Consider the following 19,569-nt stretch of genomic DNA (forward strand, 5'->3'; position numbering starts at 1 on the left):
CCCTTTCAAAATTCATCAAATCGAATTCATGCAGAAGCACTATAGCATCAATACCTCAATGACCTCTGTCCTCAATCAGCCATTGATTTGCCTTTATATCTATAAATAAAACCCAGATTTTCTGTATGTCACATGACACTGACATTATAACCAATATACCACCACTGCAAAAATCACATACCTGCATTAATTTAGAAGCAAGGAGATATAAATAAAGAGTCAGACTATGAGTTGGACCAAACAAATTGAAAAAAATATACATTTTATTAAGAAGTTTAAAATATATATTTAGATAAGTCATAAGAAGACCAAAGAAAATGTTCTGGTACATGATAATTTTGTGACACAATCTATATAGGTGACTTCATACTAGTAATCAAATTGTATCTTCCATGTCTTATCTAAGTGTTAAATTTCTTCTGTTTTTTTTTTTTTTTTTAATTCAAAGTAATGAAACTAATTATTTATATAAAATACTAGTTTATGTTAAAACTTTATCCATATTTTTACAGGTACGACGTGAAGGAAAGAAATTTTATACAGGTGTAAGGAAACAGGTGCAGGATATACGGAAAGTGAGTAATGGTTACCTTTTAAGAAAGAGATTTTACACTTTAGCATGCTATATTTCAGCAATAACTTTTGTTTTTATGCCCCACTTGCGATAGTAAAGGGGCATTATGTTTTCTGGTGTGTGTGGTTGCCTGTATCCCTGCACTATTTCAATCATCAAGCGTCTTAATGATCGTCACTGTGCAGAATAAACTAGAAATAATGGTTGTTCTGTAGGTACTTAATTCCAATTCCCTAATGACAGCAGTGTTGATTGTCAATTTTGAGAAATCAATTTGCCGAATAATTTGTACTATATAGAATTATAGTTTTCAAACCACTCGCTCAACATCGGAATGTAAGTGATGACGCCCCTAAATGCACAAATGGGGTTCACTAAAACCAGAGTTTTTGACGGAAATGCATCGAACTCGAAAGTTGTCTATTTCACGGTCCATTTCACATAGAAAATGTTAGTGCCAGTGGGGCATTTGTGTACTGGGGACACATTCTTGTTAATTGGAATGTTTGTAAGATATTTTGTTGCATATTGTAATAATATTCAATAAAATATAAATTTATATATTATTAACCTTGTTAAAAGAACTAGTTCATTGGTCAAAGGTCAAGTTTAATTTATGATTCAGGATTTAAATTGCTTATTGGTAACCTGCTGGAACTTTTAGAATTTATGAATGATGCATTGCAATTGATTTTCTGTTATAACTTTTTGATTTGATGGTAGCTTATAATTTTTAGCATGCTTTTTATTGAAATCCTGTAATTTTATAAGTCTATGTATGCTATGCTGTCTATTAGACTCGTCTAACCACACATATTTTATTACAGTAATTTATATGCATGTTGAGTCAGATTATGAAATTGAGTGTTACTTTTTTGAAAAATTTGAAAAACAAATGTGATTATAACTGAAATACTTATTTTTATATGATTTTTATTTGCTTAGGCATGCATTTTCCTATTGCTGACTTTACTGTTCACATTTGAAGGATTTTCCCCCCAGAATAACTAAATTCAATGAGACATAATTTTGAATGGGCCATACACACTGAAATTTGTCATTTATTTAGAACAATCCATTTTTAAATCCGAATGTTTTTGGCTATATAACTTTTCTAATCCAATCAATAAATTAATTCCAAAAGTTACTTGTAGATGAAATTAGTCAACTTGTTTTGATAATATAGAAATTTTGATATGATGTTGGATATATCCAGATTTAATGTAACACTCATTTTCATCATGACTGGTTTTATTTTTTTGGACCATGTGTTTCTTGGGAATATTGCAGGATGATGAACATTCTAGAACAAAAAGTATGAAACAGCCCAGGCCTGATTCAAAAGCATTATCCCGTAACAGGCCCGCCACCGTAATACATGCTGCAGAGATAAAACCTATTCGAGTAAGTCTTGAAATAACTTTCAGGACTAAATTTGCCATTAATAGTTTCGTATTGGTTCTACATTAGAAAACTGCTATGTGTAAGGCCTTCATCAAGACATTATTTTTCAGAATCATTGCTGCCACATCATCTGTTGAGTTATCATGTTCTGTCGAATAACAAAGCAATTCTTACTTTTTGAGCTTCTTTTCTATATTTCTATAGTAAAAATAATAATGTTCAAATGATCTGACTTTACTTGGGTAGTCACTTGTTATATTGTTACAATTTATCTTTATTTACTGCTACTAGTAAACAAATGTTAGGTTCAATTATCTCCCTTGGCCTTAGTCCTGTGATTGCATTTTTGAGCACTTTCCAACGTAAAGTTTTTTACTTAAATCAGTTTGATAGGAACAACTTGTGATAGGTCAATGATATTTTCCTTGAATTTTCATTAATTTAATATCAGTAGAGATATCAGTTTGTCGACTGTTTTGTGGCCTGGCCGCCTAAGTATGGTCAAGTTATTTTCATACTACCAATTTTCAATGATAAGTTTTCTGCTTCTGTTAGTTATATATGAACTACTTATGATAAACACTGATATTTTCCATAAAATTGCATTCCTCTCATCTCAGTAGTTCCAGTTTGTTGACCATTTCAAGACCCTGCACCCTAGGTCATGGTCCAGCAACTTTGAATTAGTTAGAAAGGTTGCTGTTTACTAGATTGTCTTTTTTAATTTCTTCTGACAGTTGAGACATATCTCTGTGTCAACAGTTTATTCATAAATGAAAAAAATTATATTTTCTGCATCTTTCCATGAATCGATTTTTATCAATTTGCAAAGAACTTTGATCATTTGATCCTTTTAGTTGATCAGTATTTAGTAACTCCCAAATGCAGTTTAATAGGCAATCAAGTCCCCTATAAAGGATGGTTACAAGGAAATTATGGGTTTATGTTTATGATAAAGATGAGATAAGATAATAGCACATCAAACAAAAAAATTACATGTACAAAGTTAGAGGTGAATATGTAACCTTTTCACCAAAAACCATTACTTAAAAAAAAAATTTCAAAAATGACTTAAATATATATATATATATATATATCCATATAACATGGCTTGCCGCTTGAAGCATTCACTTGCTATACCACCACTGATTTCTTCTCTCATTACATTATTCTTTAACTTTTTTAACAGGACGAGGTAATGCTGAAAACAAGAATCAGGGAAAACAAATATTTAAACCGCTAGTAGATCACTAGAACTAACACTTTTTGTCCATCAAAGATACCTGCAACTGATCACAATTTTCTAACCCACCTTGCTTGTTTAATATTGTCCATTGCTGTCTTACCTACTTTGAATGTTGAATGCATGGTATTTGTATGTTTCATATCTATCATCTAGATATGGATCTTTTTAAAATATGAAACAACAATACAGAGGATAATATTTGCATTTGATATCACATTTTTTATTTGTTATGCATGGCATGTAGTATTTTGATATTAAAAAAATCTTGTACTGAATGAATAGTTAAATGTTAGCTGTAATCATGTAGATACAATACTCAATGGTGGTGTTTATGGGTCGCTAAAAGTGTAGGCATGTCAATATATTGCCTGTAATCATTTATAACAGCTTCACTAAAAACTTAGAAACCAGAAACTGATATTTAGAGTATGGCATTCTATTGCCAAAATTTGGACCATTGCACATAAACATTCAAGCCTAACAGAATTTTTTTTTTTGGCAAATGCACATAGCATATTAACATCGCACACACATGCACATGGATGCTGTTTCACTCTTCATTGCATATCAAGCACTTAGTGTACAGAAAAAACAAGTTCACATTCATTTTACAGCAGATTTCATTTAGTGTGTATCCAAAGGTAATATCGTTGGTTATCTTGCTTGTTAGCTGAACCGTGAAGTCATTGTTAGGTCAGGTAATCTACCCTCCTTTAAGAGTAGACTAGTCCGGCAGATAACCAATCTATCTGTCTGTTGGACTAGGCTACTTCGAAAGAAGGGTAGTATAACTGACCTGATAATGATTTCACGGTTCAGCTAACAAGCAAGCTAACCAAAGATACTACCTTTGGCTACATACTCAATGAAATCTGCTGTAATACTGTGGATTCATTTTTATTCGTGTATACCAATTTTCGTGGGTTTCGTGGGTCACAGCGAACCACGAATTTAAGAATTCAACGAAGAATAATCCGGAGAAATGTGTATGGAGTCGGATGTTTATTTCCGGTTATGTTAGGCAGTTCTAGTAGTGTTGACTAGCGATAAACATTGTAACATAACACATGTTTTTTTATTGAAAGAAGATACAAGTATTTGATTAAATCTATAATAAATTTATCGAAAATCAATGATAATTTACTTTTTAAAATTGATTAAAACTGCAAGTTGTTAATTACCGTGTCGTCATAGTTTGATTTACCAGTGATTAAAAATCAATAGGATTAAGTATGGAGATATTGCCCGTAGGTAATATTGTTTATGACAGGAACATTTATTTTCACACCTTATACTTATACCACTGTTTATTATATTGTGATTAGGGAAATGAGCTTTCAATCATAAAGTTTTGAATGCTTTATAGAATGCAGACAAGAATTTATAAATTGTAAAACAAACAATTAATTAGTTGTCTCTGTCGTCTCTGTCCATTATTGTAATCGAAGTTATCAATGAGCACTTTAACCTAGAATGACCAAGCGAGGATTTTGACAATTCAATGAATTCCTTCTTTTTTGTTTTGTTTTATTATTGATCAAACCAAGGAGGTTATTTGATCTCCTAAATCAAAAGGAAATCCACGAATTACGTTTCTAATTTTTTGGTGTTGTAATCAGCAATCCACGAATTTACGTATACCACGAAACGTCTTTTTTTCTCTATCCACGAAAATTGATACCCACGAAAATAAATGAATCCACAGTATACAACTAAATATTTATGTTTATGTTTTGACAATTCTGAACTTCATCAGAACAACTTGAAAAGCTATGAGTGAACAGAGGTGCTTCGGAAAGGAGAGGAGTTCCTTAATAAGTAGATATCTCTGACGTTTTCAGCATTGAATTGGTATTTGCTTTGTTTTGCAACAATAACCAAGGCAACATTTATAACAAACTGTCAAAGGATTCAGCATCATATAGGCTTGTACACATTAATACATCAAATATTCTGTTAACACTCAGACAATTATTTATTGCTACTGTTACAACAGAAATACAGAAAGTATACACACAATTTATTAAAAGGAGCTAGTAAATTAATCATAAATACTAAACAATGCTAATATATTACTATAAACTGGTTTAAAATCATTTCATATACAATGTATTTACTTTATTTTTAGCCTTTACGACCTGGTAATGCACCTATAATACAAGTTACTGGTACAGATAGCAGGTAAGTAACATTTGTTCTTCATATTTTGTGTTGGATTGCTAAGTTAAAAAAAATAAGTATGATAGAAAAAGGGTAGCCTACCGAAATTGACTATATTGATTTCAGTTGGGAAGACTTTTGTATTTTATACAATTCCTCAGGAATACTTTAGATTTATATTTTTTTTTTATCAAAGAGCCACCATTCATTACAAAATGATTCCTTGTGAATATCCATGCCTGAAAATCAGATATTCACACTTTTGTCTCATCTTTTGGGTTGATTTTAAGGGCATACGATACACTTTTGATCCATGTTGATATTTTGATGAAAATATGCATACAATCTATTTTTCACCTAGTCAATCATGTCAATTTAAATATGTAATAAAAAATATACAATCATGTACTACTAAAAAAATAGAGTCGAAATTTTAGACATTTACCAAAAATTTTGGGTTATTTTTTACATTTCTATCCTATGGACAGACAAACCTTACTTTTTTGTTTCAAAAGATAAACATGCATTTTTTAAATTTTTTTTTAGCAGTTTTACATCATGAAAAGTAACAATTTAATGTCAGCAACGTCATTACCTCCCCTGTAACTATATTGTATGCACTTAAATACTTTGACTGTTTATAAATATGGGAGAAATAAAGTTATTATTGGCACTGGTTATTATTCATTAATTTTAAAAGTTGCAAGCCATTTAGTGGTTGTTTGGTTTCAAAAGTAAATTTTAATTTTGAAAAGTTGTACATGTATTTACAGTCTAAATGTATTTAATTTAAAAATTGAATGCTTCTTTTTGTAGCTTCATGGGGGTGTAAAAGCGTTGACCAAGTACATTTTGTATGAAGTGCTTCATTCTAAAAATGTTGGCATGGTCAACGCTTTTACAACCCTATGAAGTTACAAAAAGAAACATTCAATACTTATAATTACATTTTTTAGCTAGGATCATGAAAACACGATTTTTATAAAGTTTTTATTTAATTTACCTGTGCACTTTATTGTTGGACCTCGTGTCATCATGACTGATAATTTTTATTGTGTAATGAAGTTGCTAAAGGAATAACGCGAGATTGCAGAGTAGCCAATCAGAATCATGTATTATAATGAAACATACATCTAATGTAATTTTAAAAATTATATATGATTTTTAGGAGATTATTAAAAAGGTTTAAAAGATCCAGGTAAAACTCTTTAACAGGAAAAAGAACCCTTTTTTACTTAATATTCACTCGCAAATATCTGCATAATTGACATATATAAAGTTATATTATACCGCTAGTACCAATATGAATGATTCATATAAAACTTTTATGCAGAAAAAAAAGTATTGAGTTTATCTCATGGTTTTGTGATTTTGTTTTTCTTGGTTATTTATAGAGGGTTTCCATAAAAAGTTAGTACATATATTTTTAAAATAATTGGGACTTCACCTCTGATAGACTTCATGTCTTTAGGAAAGTGTCTTTAACTCAGATGTTCTTTTTTTTTATTTTGAAAATAGTTTAGTCTTAACCTCATTCATATAAACTATGATCTTAAACTTTTATAACTGTCAAGAGGAAAGACTAAAAAGTGGGTATTTGCATTTACGATTATGAATACATTATTCAATTCTAATATTTATTTATACTCATATATCTATAAGTTATAAATCACTCTTTTACACATATTATTTTATTATGATTATAGTGGATTCATTTATTTTTCGTGGGTATCAATTTTCGTGGATTGCTGAAAACTTGCATATTCGTGGATATTTGATTTCGTGGTTTTGTCAATCTCTATATACAAAGCCTAGTGAAAATATGTTATTCATTGAACATTTGAATACGTTGTTCATCTGTACCCACGAAAAACCCACAAAAATTGGTATCCAACGAATAGTAATGAATCCACAGTATATAAAATATTGTTGAATATATGTTCTTGTGAATCAGAAGATTTTTTTTCAGAGCTTTGTACCTTGACCAGAGACACATATAAAATATCAATTCAGATATTGTTCAATTAATGAATTATGTCAAACTTCTTAAAAAAATTAAGGAATAACAAAACTTTTAATACATTCTGGAGTATTTGGAGCCACAATTTTAACCAAAAAATGTACAGTTGTAAAGTTTCCAAGTCTCATATACAAATTAAAAAAGTTGTATAATTTCTAATGAGACACCTATCCACCAGATTTAATTAAGGAATGACTGTAATAATTTTTCTGTCTATGAAGAAATAACATAAAAAATTTGGTGCACACTGAATAACGCGTGTAGCGGGTCATTTAACAGTGTGCACCACATTTTTTATGTTATTTCGATTAGACAGAAAAAATATTACAGTCATTTCTTATAATTTAATTCTAAATTCCATTTTAAACCGTAGAAAACCATGAAAAAAATGTTGATGACGTCACGGTCACATGACTAAATTATGTCTATGGGCTTATAACAAAATAACGTCAGCCAATCAGAAGACGCGTTACATTCAAAATTAAATTATAAATGAAATAGTAGTAAGTAAATATAGGCAAATGTAACACCAACATTTAAATTCCACTTATAACTTGGAATTTTCATTAATTGTTTAGAGTTTCTATGAATTAGAATATGTATTGATGAAAGAAGTTGAGACCTCCTTAAAAGAGAATACTGTGGATTCGTTTATTTTCGTGGGTACCAATTTTGTGGTTTTTGGAAAACTTGCATATTTATGGATATTTAATTTCGTGGCTTGGGCAAAGTTTAAAATTGAGAATGGAAATGGGGAATGTGTCAAAGAGACAACAACCCGACCAAATAAAAAACAACAGCAGAGGGTCACCAACAGGTCTTCAATGTAGCGAGAAATTCCCGCACCCAGAGGCGTCCCTCAGCTGGCCCCTAAACAAATATATACTAGTCCAGTGATAATGAACGCCATACTAATTTCCAAATTGTACACAAGAAACTAAAATTAAAATAATACAAGACTAACAAAGGCCAGAGTCTCCTGACTTGGGACAGGCACAAAAATGTGGCGGGGTTAAACATGTTTGTGAGATCTCAACCCTCCCCCTATACCTCTAACCAATGTAGAAAAGTAAACGCATAACAATACTCACATTAAAATTCAGTTCAAGAGAAGTCCGAGTCTGATGTCAGAAGATGTAACCAAAGAAAATAAACAAAATGACAATAATACATAAATAACAACAGACTACTAGCAGTTAACTGACATGCCAGCTCCAGACTTCAATTAAACTGACTGAAAGATTATGATTTCATCATATGAACATCAGGCACAATCCTTCCCGTTAGGGGTTTAGTATCATACCATCATAACATATATGAGAAGAACATAACCCGTGTCATGCCAACAACTGTTTTTAGAATAAATGTGTTTAGTTCCGATGCAAAGACCTTATCAGTGACTCAATATTAACGCCAAAATATGCAATCTTAAATGACTTGACAACAGTATCGTAATTATATCCCTTCTTAATAAGTCTATTCAAAGGTTTTGTAAGTTTCTGAGGTGAATACTGACACCTTTGTGCTTTATAAAGAATATTTCCATAAAAAATTGGATGTGAAATACCTGAACGTATTAGAAATCTGCATGTTGAGCTATATTTACGAATGATGTCTTTATACCGATGATAAAATTTAGTAAATGTTTTGACTAGTTTGTGATATCGAAAACCCTGGTGTAATAATTTTTCAGTAATACATTAATTTCTCTCGTTAAAATCTAAAACATTGTTACATACACGAGCGAATCGTACCAGTTGAGATATATAAACACCGTAAGACATTTTCTTTAGAAAATTTGCAATTCTTTGAATATTTAAATTTGTAGTTCCCCTGTACTCACGAAATCCATGAATATTGGTATCCAACGAATATTAATGAATCCACGGTATTCTAGAAGGGAACTAAAATCATTTATAAGTTATTATATATTTTAGGGTGTCTAAGTACAAGCTGGTAAATTTGGATAATGAAAAGAGTATTGATGACTCAGAAGCAGACCTTTCTTATAATCGTATAAGCTTTAATCTCTTGTCTGATCCAGACCTCCAGGTAGCAATGAACAAATCTGCAAGTGTAGAGGATCTTGGAAATTCACCAATTCATCATTCAGTTGTAAGTTTTATCAGAAAGTATTCATAGATTATCGTTAGTAATCTCAACGAGAGGTATTTTCTCGCTTGAGCCGGTATGGCAAAAGTGAGAAAAGCAATTGAGTTGAGATGACCAATGATAATCTGTTTATCACTATTTTACCTATGATGATATTGTTAATTTCATTGACAACGGGCAAGTGTGTCTTTAGTTTCTAGCGATAATTTTTTATATCATTCTACTGTACTGTAAAAGGAAGTTATCAGTCAGTAGTATTAAAGGAAAATTTTCGTTGAATAGCAATAATATACAGTTACTGTCTTTATGCGGTTTTATTGACTTTTGAAAAAATAATATTTACTGAGGCCGAAAATGAATATCAGTTTTTCAAAAGTCAATAAAATCCCATATTTACCGAAACAAAAGACAATAATTGTTTTATTCCATATTCCGAAAGAAGAAAATGTATTTAATGACAAACATATACCAAAACAAATTTTACATGAAACATTTTACCATAACGTTGCATGTAAAAGTGTGTGACGTTTAGCGCGGTGAATAACACTTTCTCAGAATAGAATTATTTCAATATTGGTATTATTTCAGTAGTTTTCTCTATATGAATGGATTTTGAATGAAAAAGCATATTCACCTGAGAAAGTGTTATTCACCACGCTAAACGTCACGCGCAATACATGCAACGTTATGGTAAAATGTTTCATGTAAAATTGGTTTTGGTATATGTTTGTCATTAAATACATTTTCTTCTCTCGGAATATGGAATAAAACAATTACTGTCTTTTGTTTCGGTAAATATGGGGTTTAATTGACTTTTGAAAAACTGATATTCACTTCAGCCATCGGCCTCAGTGAATTCTTTTTTTTCAAAATTCAATAACACCGCATATTTACCTCATTAAAAGACAGTAAATGTATATCATTGCATGCTTTAATATTTTATGAAAATTCCGCTAAAATAATTTGATTAAAATTAGTAGGAAAAAGATAATTTGTCATATTGTATTTAAGATGTATTTTAAAAATCATATTGATAAAGTTTTGGAAAATTTTAAATATAGACAAGTAGTGACCATTTCCTATCTTAAAGGGCTATCGATGAATTAATCGTCTGGACATCTAAAAATCATGTTATGTTATTGTTCAAATGTCCATTATTTAAGAAGATTTCAGCCAGTGTCAATGTTTTCTCATACAGTTTTGAAAATTTTGAAACACAGAATTCAAGTACAGCGTTACAAAATTAACATGAGCCCATGTTTCATTTTGTATATTAAATAATGTTGTTAAAGTACAGGTTGTAATAATAATTGAACCAGTCAGTTTGAATGAAAACTGTTTCAATTAAGTCAAAAATCATTTTGCCTGCTGCTTATTATTGGTAGATGGTTTTCTTGCTTTATTTCTGCTAAAATTGCTTTGTTGAAAGAGTGCTAATATATTGGACTTTCTCTCTGATTTATCTACACACTAATGAATGTTTTGGTTATTTTTCTACTTTGCTACCTTAAGAATTAGGTGAGGATAAATTATGGAGTTCAGGACAAGGTTTTTGATTGCATGCTTTCTACTGTTTTCTCCTTCCTTTGTATTTTTTTTGTTCAATTCAGGGATGTGGCCCATATTTTAGTATAAAATTTACAAAAGCGTCCTTCAATGTACATATTGCTCAATTGTAGATTAAAGGTGAAGGGGCTTTTCTCTCTAAACCTTTTATATGCATACATAAATATTACGAATCAATGCTATCATATCAGGAAAAAATTTGGTATCAAGTATTATTAAAGGGATGTATGAAGTTCAAGTACCGGTATATTTATGTCTAAAAACCAATATTACAGAAGAATTAAGAAATTTGTTGAATTCGAAGAAAAAAGAAAAATGGAATTGGAACAACAGAATTCTAATAAACCGATATCTTTGCTAACTTTTAAAATTTATGTAAACTTTCTTGAAGTTGTTTTCTTTTAATATATATTATATCCCTGCTCAAACAGTCGATGGGTAATAGGGGGAAGGAGGAGATATTGCAATCATTTTGTATGATGGTTCATCTAAAAAAAAAAATCCCTTCACTTTTTACTAAAACTATTTCATATTTGACCAGCAGCTTAACAATGATGAGTTGTAATGTCAAGGCACTGCTTACAGACACTGTCAATATTTATAAATTGTTTAATGCACTTAAAATAATTGACACCTAATCCCTATTTTCTGATACTTTGAATAACAATTAGGTTATGCTTAGCAAGACAGTATGTGCATTCTTGCAAATATTTTCCTTTATTTACTTATTTATTGCTATTTGAGATACATGTATAATGCTAGTGCAGGATTGTTTTGCCTTATCTGTTGATGAAACTGTTCATCAACTTAATTGCAGTAAATTTTCGACAAAAAGCTTTGCAAGTTTCAACCAAATTATAAAACAAAAAGATCTCTAAATGTAAAAATAAGAAGATGTGGTATTGTTTCCAAAATAAATTAACAACTATAGTTTCTAAAGTCTACAATACACTTTGAAAGTTGAATGCATTTCATAGAGAGGATATTTAGGGCCTGCACTAAGCTTGCATTCAAAAATAAATATAATCCAAGAAACGAATCAAGAAATGTAGCAAATTTACAAATACATTTCTTATAGCTTATCATATGTACAACAACTCTAAATTCATATTTTTATCCTATGCTAATGATGCTACTGCTAAGTGACACATTTACCACAAAAAAGTACTAAAAAACTTTCACTGATGGAACGACTGTTAGAAAATTTCCTGTCTTATTTAACATGATCTACGGTACTGATTTATTAAAAACAATATTTTAAATATTATGTTTTCATGTTTTTCAGCTTCTAGAAGAAAGTGATGTTTCATCTGTAGACTCATTTAGTATCGCTCACAGTGGACGTGCTTCACCAAATCAACATGAAAAATCCATCATGGGTTTCGAAGAAACTAGTTCAATTTCATCTACTTCTACATTTGACAGTGCTAACATTCCATACATAGATACTTCTGACGATGCTACAAAACACCCTGTACCACCACCACGGAAACATAGACGGCAAAAAAATACTACCGAATTAGGCGATAGACTCATAGGAAGAAAAACTCAAACTGCTGACAGACTTATTGGTCATAAGAATCCACCCCCAAAACCAGATCAGCCGCCAAAACCTACCCCCAGGAAAAGTGTATCTAAGGACATTCCACATACTGAAATAACGTCAGTCCCTCTTATAGAATTAGACTCACCAGAGTATGTGGATGTCTTTGACCCATTTAGTAGTGGTAATTCATCCACTGTCGGTAGGGTTGAAGAGATACGAGAACTTTTTTCAAGTCCAGAAAATTCACCGGGGAGACAGGGTTCTACAGATGTAAAATTCCACGAACTTAGTCGCACACATGCATTTAGGAAGCAGGCTTTAGACACACCAAAAAGGGATTTTTGTAAGGCTGATATTTCACCTTCACCAGAAAAGGATTTAATGTCAAATAGGTCTACTAGTGATTTACCAAATAAGACAAATGATACAGCTAGTGAACTGTTTGCAAGTTTTGATCCACTGATATCAGAAAAATGTAATTTATCGCCGGGTTTACAAAATAGTGAGACACAAGGAAAAGATTTAATTCAAAGTTGGAATATAAATCATTTAAAGAGTGGTTCAAGAGCAAAATCATCCTTGCAGTATTTGGCAGGAGGGAACAATGAACCCAGATGCCGTGATCCAGTCGGAGTAACAAATAATCCAATTTACGGAACAAAACCTTTGCCACATAATAAACCAGTATTGCCACCGAGACCAAAGACGGTGGTTGGTAGTGCTGCTTTATCTAGTCCATTTAAACCAGTTGACAACCCTTTTTACAATGTTAATAATTCAAGTTCAAACTCTGCCAAAGTTCAAAGTCGGAACAGTGACCCTTTTAGTGACCTTCATGAAATTAGTGTTAGTAACAGAAAAAGTCAAGAATTTGCTCAATCAAAGTGGGAAAAATTTTAGTCATTCTCAAATATTAAGTTTTAAAAATTAAATTTTAATGATTCAGAAGTATACTGTATGAAATCAGTCTTGTTTAGCACCTGCACTGATTTACTGAATGTGTTAATTACATGCTTAGATCCAAATAATTTGCTCAAAAGTATACATAAATTTTTAAATAGTTTAAATTCACATTTTTATTAATGAACTTGAACTGACTAAAAAAATGAACCTTAAATCAATTAAAATTGAATGTAGTCCTCTCATTAATATCGCACATTAAATCATTGATCTAATTCAGAGTAATTGCTTTATTTGTTGTATAAATCAATCATTAATTCTTTTTTATGTAAAAACAGGAGTGAATGGCATTATCATAAATGTATTGAGAAATTTTGTTTTTACTTTAAATAATGACTTGCCATATTTACGAGTTCTTTATATACACATGAACATGTATATCTAGATATACTTAACAAAAAAGCTACTGTGTGTGTACTCTGTAGAAGCATATCACCAACTTTTATAATTATAGATTATCGTTGATCATCTCAATGAGATTGATTTTCTCGCTTGAGCCGGGACGGCGAAAGCGAGAAAGGCAATCGAGTTGAGATGATCAATGATAATCTGTTTATCGCTATTTTACCTATGACGACGTTTGTCAATTTCATGTCAATTTCGTTAGCAACGTCACGTGCCTGCTTAGTTTCTAGCGATAATTTTCCATCTCAAGCGAGTAGCATGATATGAAAATTATCACAAAAAAAGATCAAAGGAAAAATGCACAAAATAGCGATAATGAACATTATCAATAATTGTAATGTTGCTGAAGAGTCATTATTTGGGTTTAATGAGAAACTATAAAGAAAATAAATTTTTTTAAACTTTTTTATCTCTAAATATTGGAATCTTTAAAGAACAAATTGAAGTTTCTATCTGTATCAATAACATCATGAATGAGGCCACACTTAAAAATATATTGGTTTGCCCAAACCCTACCAAACATTTTGACAGTGAGCATGTGAGTAGGTAGGTAGACATTTTCTTTTTTTTTTTTTGGCAAAGAAAAATGTAACTATTAGATGTCTATTAGTCGTCATGTCTATTTGAATAAAAAAAAATATTTTCACTTCAGGTCAATAAAAGATTATGAGAAAGCACCTTTTTTCTTGGTAGGTAGGGTTAGGTCAAACAAACCTATTCTTTTTTTTTATGGCCTGAATATTTATATTTACTTGTGTTTACAATGAAAGCTAATTATTTCTTCCTTTCTTTTTTTTTTTTTTATAAATATTTGGTAAACTATTTTATCATTTTTTTTTTTATAATTTTGCCCTGGTCTCTGTAAATGTGCATTTATATTAAAAAAAAATTGAAGTCAAGATTTCAAATCATTAAGAATGTAGTTATTTATTACTATTCTAACTCATTTTGTAACTCAACCTGTATTTTCTAAAACAACTTTATGCCAACTAAGGTCTTCATGTACACATACTTGTTTATATATGAAAAAGAAACGATTTCAATTAGCTTGAATGAGTATGGATGGAGTATTTTGCTTGTGTTTTTAATATTATTTATGTTGTTAATGTGTATTGCAGTTGTGGCTTTCATAATATCAATTCTAAGTCTACATAAAAATTCGTTATAGCTCTCGACATTACAAAATATTGTTGTTATCTTAGATATTATTGGTATAGATGTGTATAATTAATCTAGTTTAAATATATATTTATAGCAGAGGTCTGTTGTTCCCTCTATTATAAATTATACTATTTTTTTTGTATTTTTTTTCTTTCTAAAAATGATTAACATTTTTATCTTGACATGCTGCTTAAAAGGTTACAGAACACTTAAGGGAGTTAACTCTTAAAAATCAGCTGAACCTTTTAATAACATACTACTGTGGATTCATTAATATTCGTTGGATACCAATTTTCGTGGATTTCGTGGGTAAAGGAGAACCACGAAATTAAATATTCAACGAATTGCAAATTTTCTAAAGGAATATAGGCATACTTTGTCAAAACCATGAAATTAAACATCCTCGAATATGCAAGTTTTCCTCAAACCACGAACATTGGTACCCACGAAAATAAATGAATCCACAGTATAAGTAAGAAAAACTGCTATACAACCAAATTATTCCTGTAAATCATGTAAATTGTGTGGTTAAAATTTCTAAAAAATTTTATATTTTTGTAAACAGGTCTAAGGAAATATTTTGTCAAAACTTTATGAAAATTAATCGAGCCAAATCTATTTTATTCAGTGTTGTTTACCACCTTAAGACAGTGTAGTCTTCAGAAATCTCTTTGATACTTTTTTTCAGTACAGTTAAAAAAAAGTCTTCTTTTTCAAAATTTTAAACAGACTACATGGACAAAGGGAATTCACATTTAAAAAAAAAAGTAGTCCTTGCTATTATTTCTATTGCAAAATACCAAATTGTGACAGTCCTTTGCTAAATTGATGGTCAAAACCTTTTTGACCACCAGTTTTTGAGAACTGGAGACCTCCATATTGTCCAGTAGATATGACTGGATATTGGTGTGTATTATAGAATTGCTCCTTTGTCAGAAGTGTTTAAGTGCAGGGGTACAATTGATAGATTTTCAAATTCATTATAAATTCATTAAAAATGGTCAATGTTGTTCTTACCTCACTAAAATGAAAAATAAAATTTTAATTATTTTACAAGTTTCACGCTTTACATATTAAAATAGAACTGCCTTGAGTGGAGAAATATCATACATGTAACACACTTGTTGCAGTGGTGGTATATATATACATGTATCTTAACTTGTTAGGAGAGGACTGGCACTGTTAATGATATAAATTTTTTAGAGGTATTTTAAATATTCAGCTAATACTTTTAAGCAAACTTGCAGCATTCTTAATTAGATCTTTTTCTGTTATTGGTTACGGCAATACATTAGTTTAGTTTACATATTGTGTTCAAATAGTTTCATTATTTATTTCTATTGTTTTCCAAATTTGAGGAACATTAATCGTATCTGCTGAAATTTTCATTCTATTTTTTATTTTTTATATTTGAGTGCTGGTATTACATTAAAACATTCCATGGATATAGGTCAACAGTGACCTAATTATGTATTTCATTAAAATTTAAAATTATCAAATTTGAGAATTGTAATTAGACCTGCACAGAAAATTTACACAAATTAAGAATTCAAGATTAGGTCTATAAGATGATTACAGTGAAGAAAATTTTAAATACAGATTTTATTTTTAATTAATCACAAGAATGAACTAAGAAAACAAGGTCAATTTGTAGTTAAGATTGTTTTTGTGTGATATTGTGCATGTTATGTAGTTCTACTTTAAGGTAAAGTCTATTGCTGCTGAGCGGTGCTATGTGTTTTAAGACAAACATTACTGTGATAATTGTTACAATACTCTGGTTAGCTTGTTACAATGCAATCACAGAAAATAAATCATGTATCACTGAAATATTTATTTGTTATTTATATTATACTAGTAGTACTGTAATATACTTTATACTGCAATCAGCTATTTTACTATACAGATAAAGCTATACGTATAAACGTTAGCTTTATACGTCAATGACCTCAACTAACCTATAAGCCCCGCCTACTTACCGGAACCACTGTATTTCATCAACAACGTCACGTCACAACCATGACAACGTGTAGTAACAAAGGTCAAACATTTATGAATTTAAACTTATGTCTTCAAATTGGTAATTTATATACCATGTTTATTAAATGTTATTAATTAAAGTTCGTTTTCCCTTTCTAATTCCTTAAAATGTCAATGTTTTACCGCCTGGACTACGCTCATAGGGAAATACCTCAAAATGGTACCCCAAGAGGGAAATTACAAAGAATTTTTTTTAACAATGTTTGTTACATATTTTTTTTAAATTTTTTATCGATTTCAGTATAAAAACAATATACGTATAGTGTCTAAGTATGTGAGCAACATGACAGGTAAACATATAGGGCAGGATCTGTTTACCCTTCTAGAGCACCCATTTTGGTGGGGTTTGTGTTGCTCAGTCATTTGATTACTATGTTGTGGTTTGTAAACAGCTGTTTTGTCTTTCTATAATTTTCCAATTTTGTGTAAAGATTGTATGAAATGCAATCAAAACCCTATGATAAGGACTTGATATCTAAATCTTCCAAGGTTTATCACTACTTTTGAGATACACAAAATATAGTGCAGTGATCATAACATTCTAAACAATCTATTCATTAATCAAGACATTTATCAATGCTGAGCAAGTGTTGTTACTTTGAAGCAGATCCATCATCCAAGATTCTAATGCAATTTGTATGTAACAATTTTTTTCATTGGCTAAAAGTTGCCGTCAAATCCACAGTTGACCAGGCGTAACTAAGGAGGGTCAACCATTTTGAAATGATTGAATCAACAAATGTTCGATTACTACTATATAATCCAAAATAAAACAACACCTATCACGAATTCGCCGTTTTAAAGTTATTTTATCCGAATTTGAAGCGTACAGGCCTAGGTAACGTAATAACCTCCAGTTTGTAAGTTTTCATTTATCTGACGTCACGTTTACCCATGACGTCTTTGCGCCAAAATCATTCATGAAGTTTCGTGGATTTTTTTTTATTTGTCAAATTTAGACATTTTTCCAAGTTTTATCGTATTATTTCTTTTTGAAATGCATTAGAATCGGAATAACAGTACTGTAGTTGAAGAGTTGCCACCGTCAATTTTGATTTGACGGTCGCAAATCTCCGTTTTACTGTCTCCGCTACGCGTCGCCAGTAAAACTGCATTTGCGACCGTCATATCTACAATTGACGGTGGCAACTCTTCAACTACAGTACTGTTATTCCTTAATTACTGCTAACAGGGGACTTAGTTTAACATTGGACCCTATGGGAAATATATACAAATGTCTTCTTTTAGAGAACCACGGAATGGAATGAAACCGAACATGGCATGAATATTCCTTATTAGGTGCTGTTACTTTGAAGCTAATCCAACATCCAAGATGGCCACTAGTAGGGACTTAGTTTAACATATAGGACCCTTAGGGAAAAACATCCAAATGTCTTCTTTTAGAGATCCACTGAATGGAATGAAACTAAACATGGCATAAATGTTCATTTTGGGGTGCTGATGAAGTGTTACTACTTTGTTGCCCATTTTCTGTTCAAGATGGCCACCAGGGTTTTAATTAATTATTAAACCAAATTTTACCTCACTCATTATTTGGGTATCTGCTACCAAAGTAGAGGCAGGTGAGTGACACAGGCTCTTCAGAGCCTCTGGTGTAATTTTGATAATGCAAATATTGAAATTAAAATAGCAATTCTTTAATATGTAAGTTATACAAATATTCAAAATTCATGAACCATGATTGAAGATATATGGCGGAATAATCTCCAAAGATATGAGATGCGCATATGCTAATTCAACTGCATACCAAATACCGTTGACCTTTTATAAGTTTTTTTTTAAACCTTAATACAAACATTATCTTGTTTAATATGTAAAAAAAGTTTCAAAGTCCATGAACCACGATAAGGGGATGGGGCTATGTAATTTCCATGGAAACGATACTTGCAAATGCCAATAAATTTTCATACCAAATGTCATTGACTTAACAGAAGCAGTTAATTTTAAACTGATATAATCACAAACTAATACATATAAACTTGTGGAGAGTTGTCTAATTGGTAATCGTATCAAATCTTTTTTATAAGCAAAATTGTCAAAGTCATAAGATCAACTATGGGGGCGGAGCCAAATAATCTCCATGGAAATGAGTCTTTCCAATCTTTATACAACTGCATACCATTTATCATTTACCTACCACTAGTGGTTCCCCATAAACTGATATAATCACAAACTAATACATGTAAACTTAGCAGATTTTTCAAAGTCAAAAGACCATGATTCAGTGTGCAGGGTCAAATAATCTCCACTGATATGTGCCAATGCTAATACTACTGCATACTAAATATAATTGACCTACCACTTGTGGTTCACCATAACCTAGATGTAATCACAAATTAATACCTTCTTGACAC

General features: G+C 30.8%; 1 protein-coding gene across 9 annotated transcripts in view; it reads left to right on the plus strand.

Moving 5' to 3' along the window:
• LOC143063736 (uncharacterized) overlaps positions 1–16,984 on the plus strand; it is a 51,873-nt gene extending 34,889 nt beyond the window's left edge. For 5 of the 9 annotated variants that reach the window (XM_076236079.1, XM_076236084.1, XM_076236080.1 and 2 more), the window contains 6 exons: positions 513–575; positions 1,865–1,978; positions 5,353–5,405; positions 6,553–6,582; positions 9,342–9,519; positions 12,368–16,984. In XM_076236079.1, coding sequence (XP_076092194.1) covers positions 513–575; positions 1,865–1,978; positions 5,353–5,405; positions 6,553–6,582; positions 9,342–9,519; positions 12,368–13,528 — 1,599 coding nt within the window. In that variant the 3' untranslated portion in view covers positions 13,529–16,984. The remainder of the gene's footprint in view (positions 1–512; positions 576–1,864; positions 1,979–5,352; positions 5,406–6,552; positions 6,583–9,341; positions 9,520–12,367) is intronic. The other 4 variants (XM_076236085.1, XM_076236087.1, XM_076236083.1 and 1 more) reach the window with 3 other exon arrangements.
• Positions 16,985–19,569: the final 2,585 nt, after the last annotated feature.

The sequence above is a fragment of the Mytilus galloprovincialis genome, chromosome 2, assembly GCF_965363235.1.
Source record: "Mytilus galloprovincialis chromosome 2, xbMytGall1.hap1.1, whole genome shotgun sequence".
NCBI lineage: Eukaryota > Metazoa > Mollusca > Bivalvia > Mytilida > Mytilidae > Mytilus > Mytilus galloprovincialis.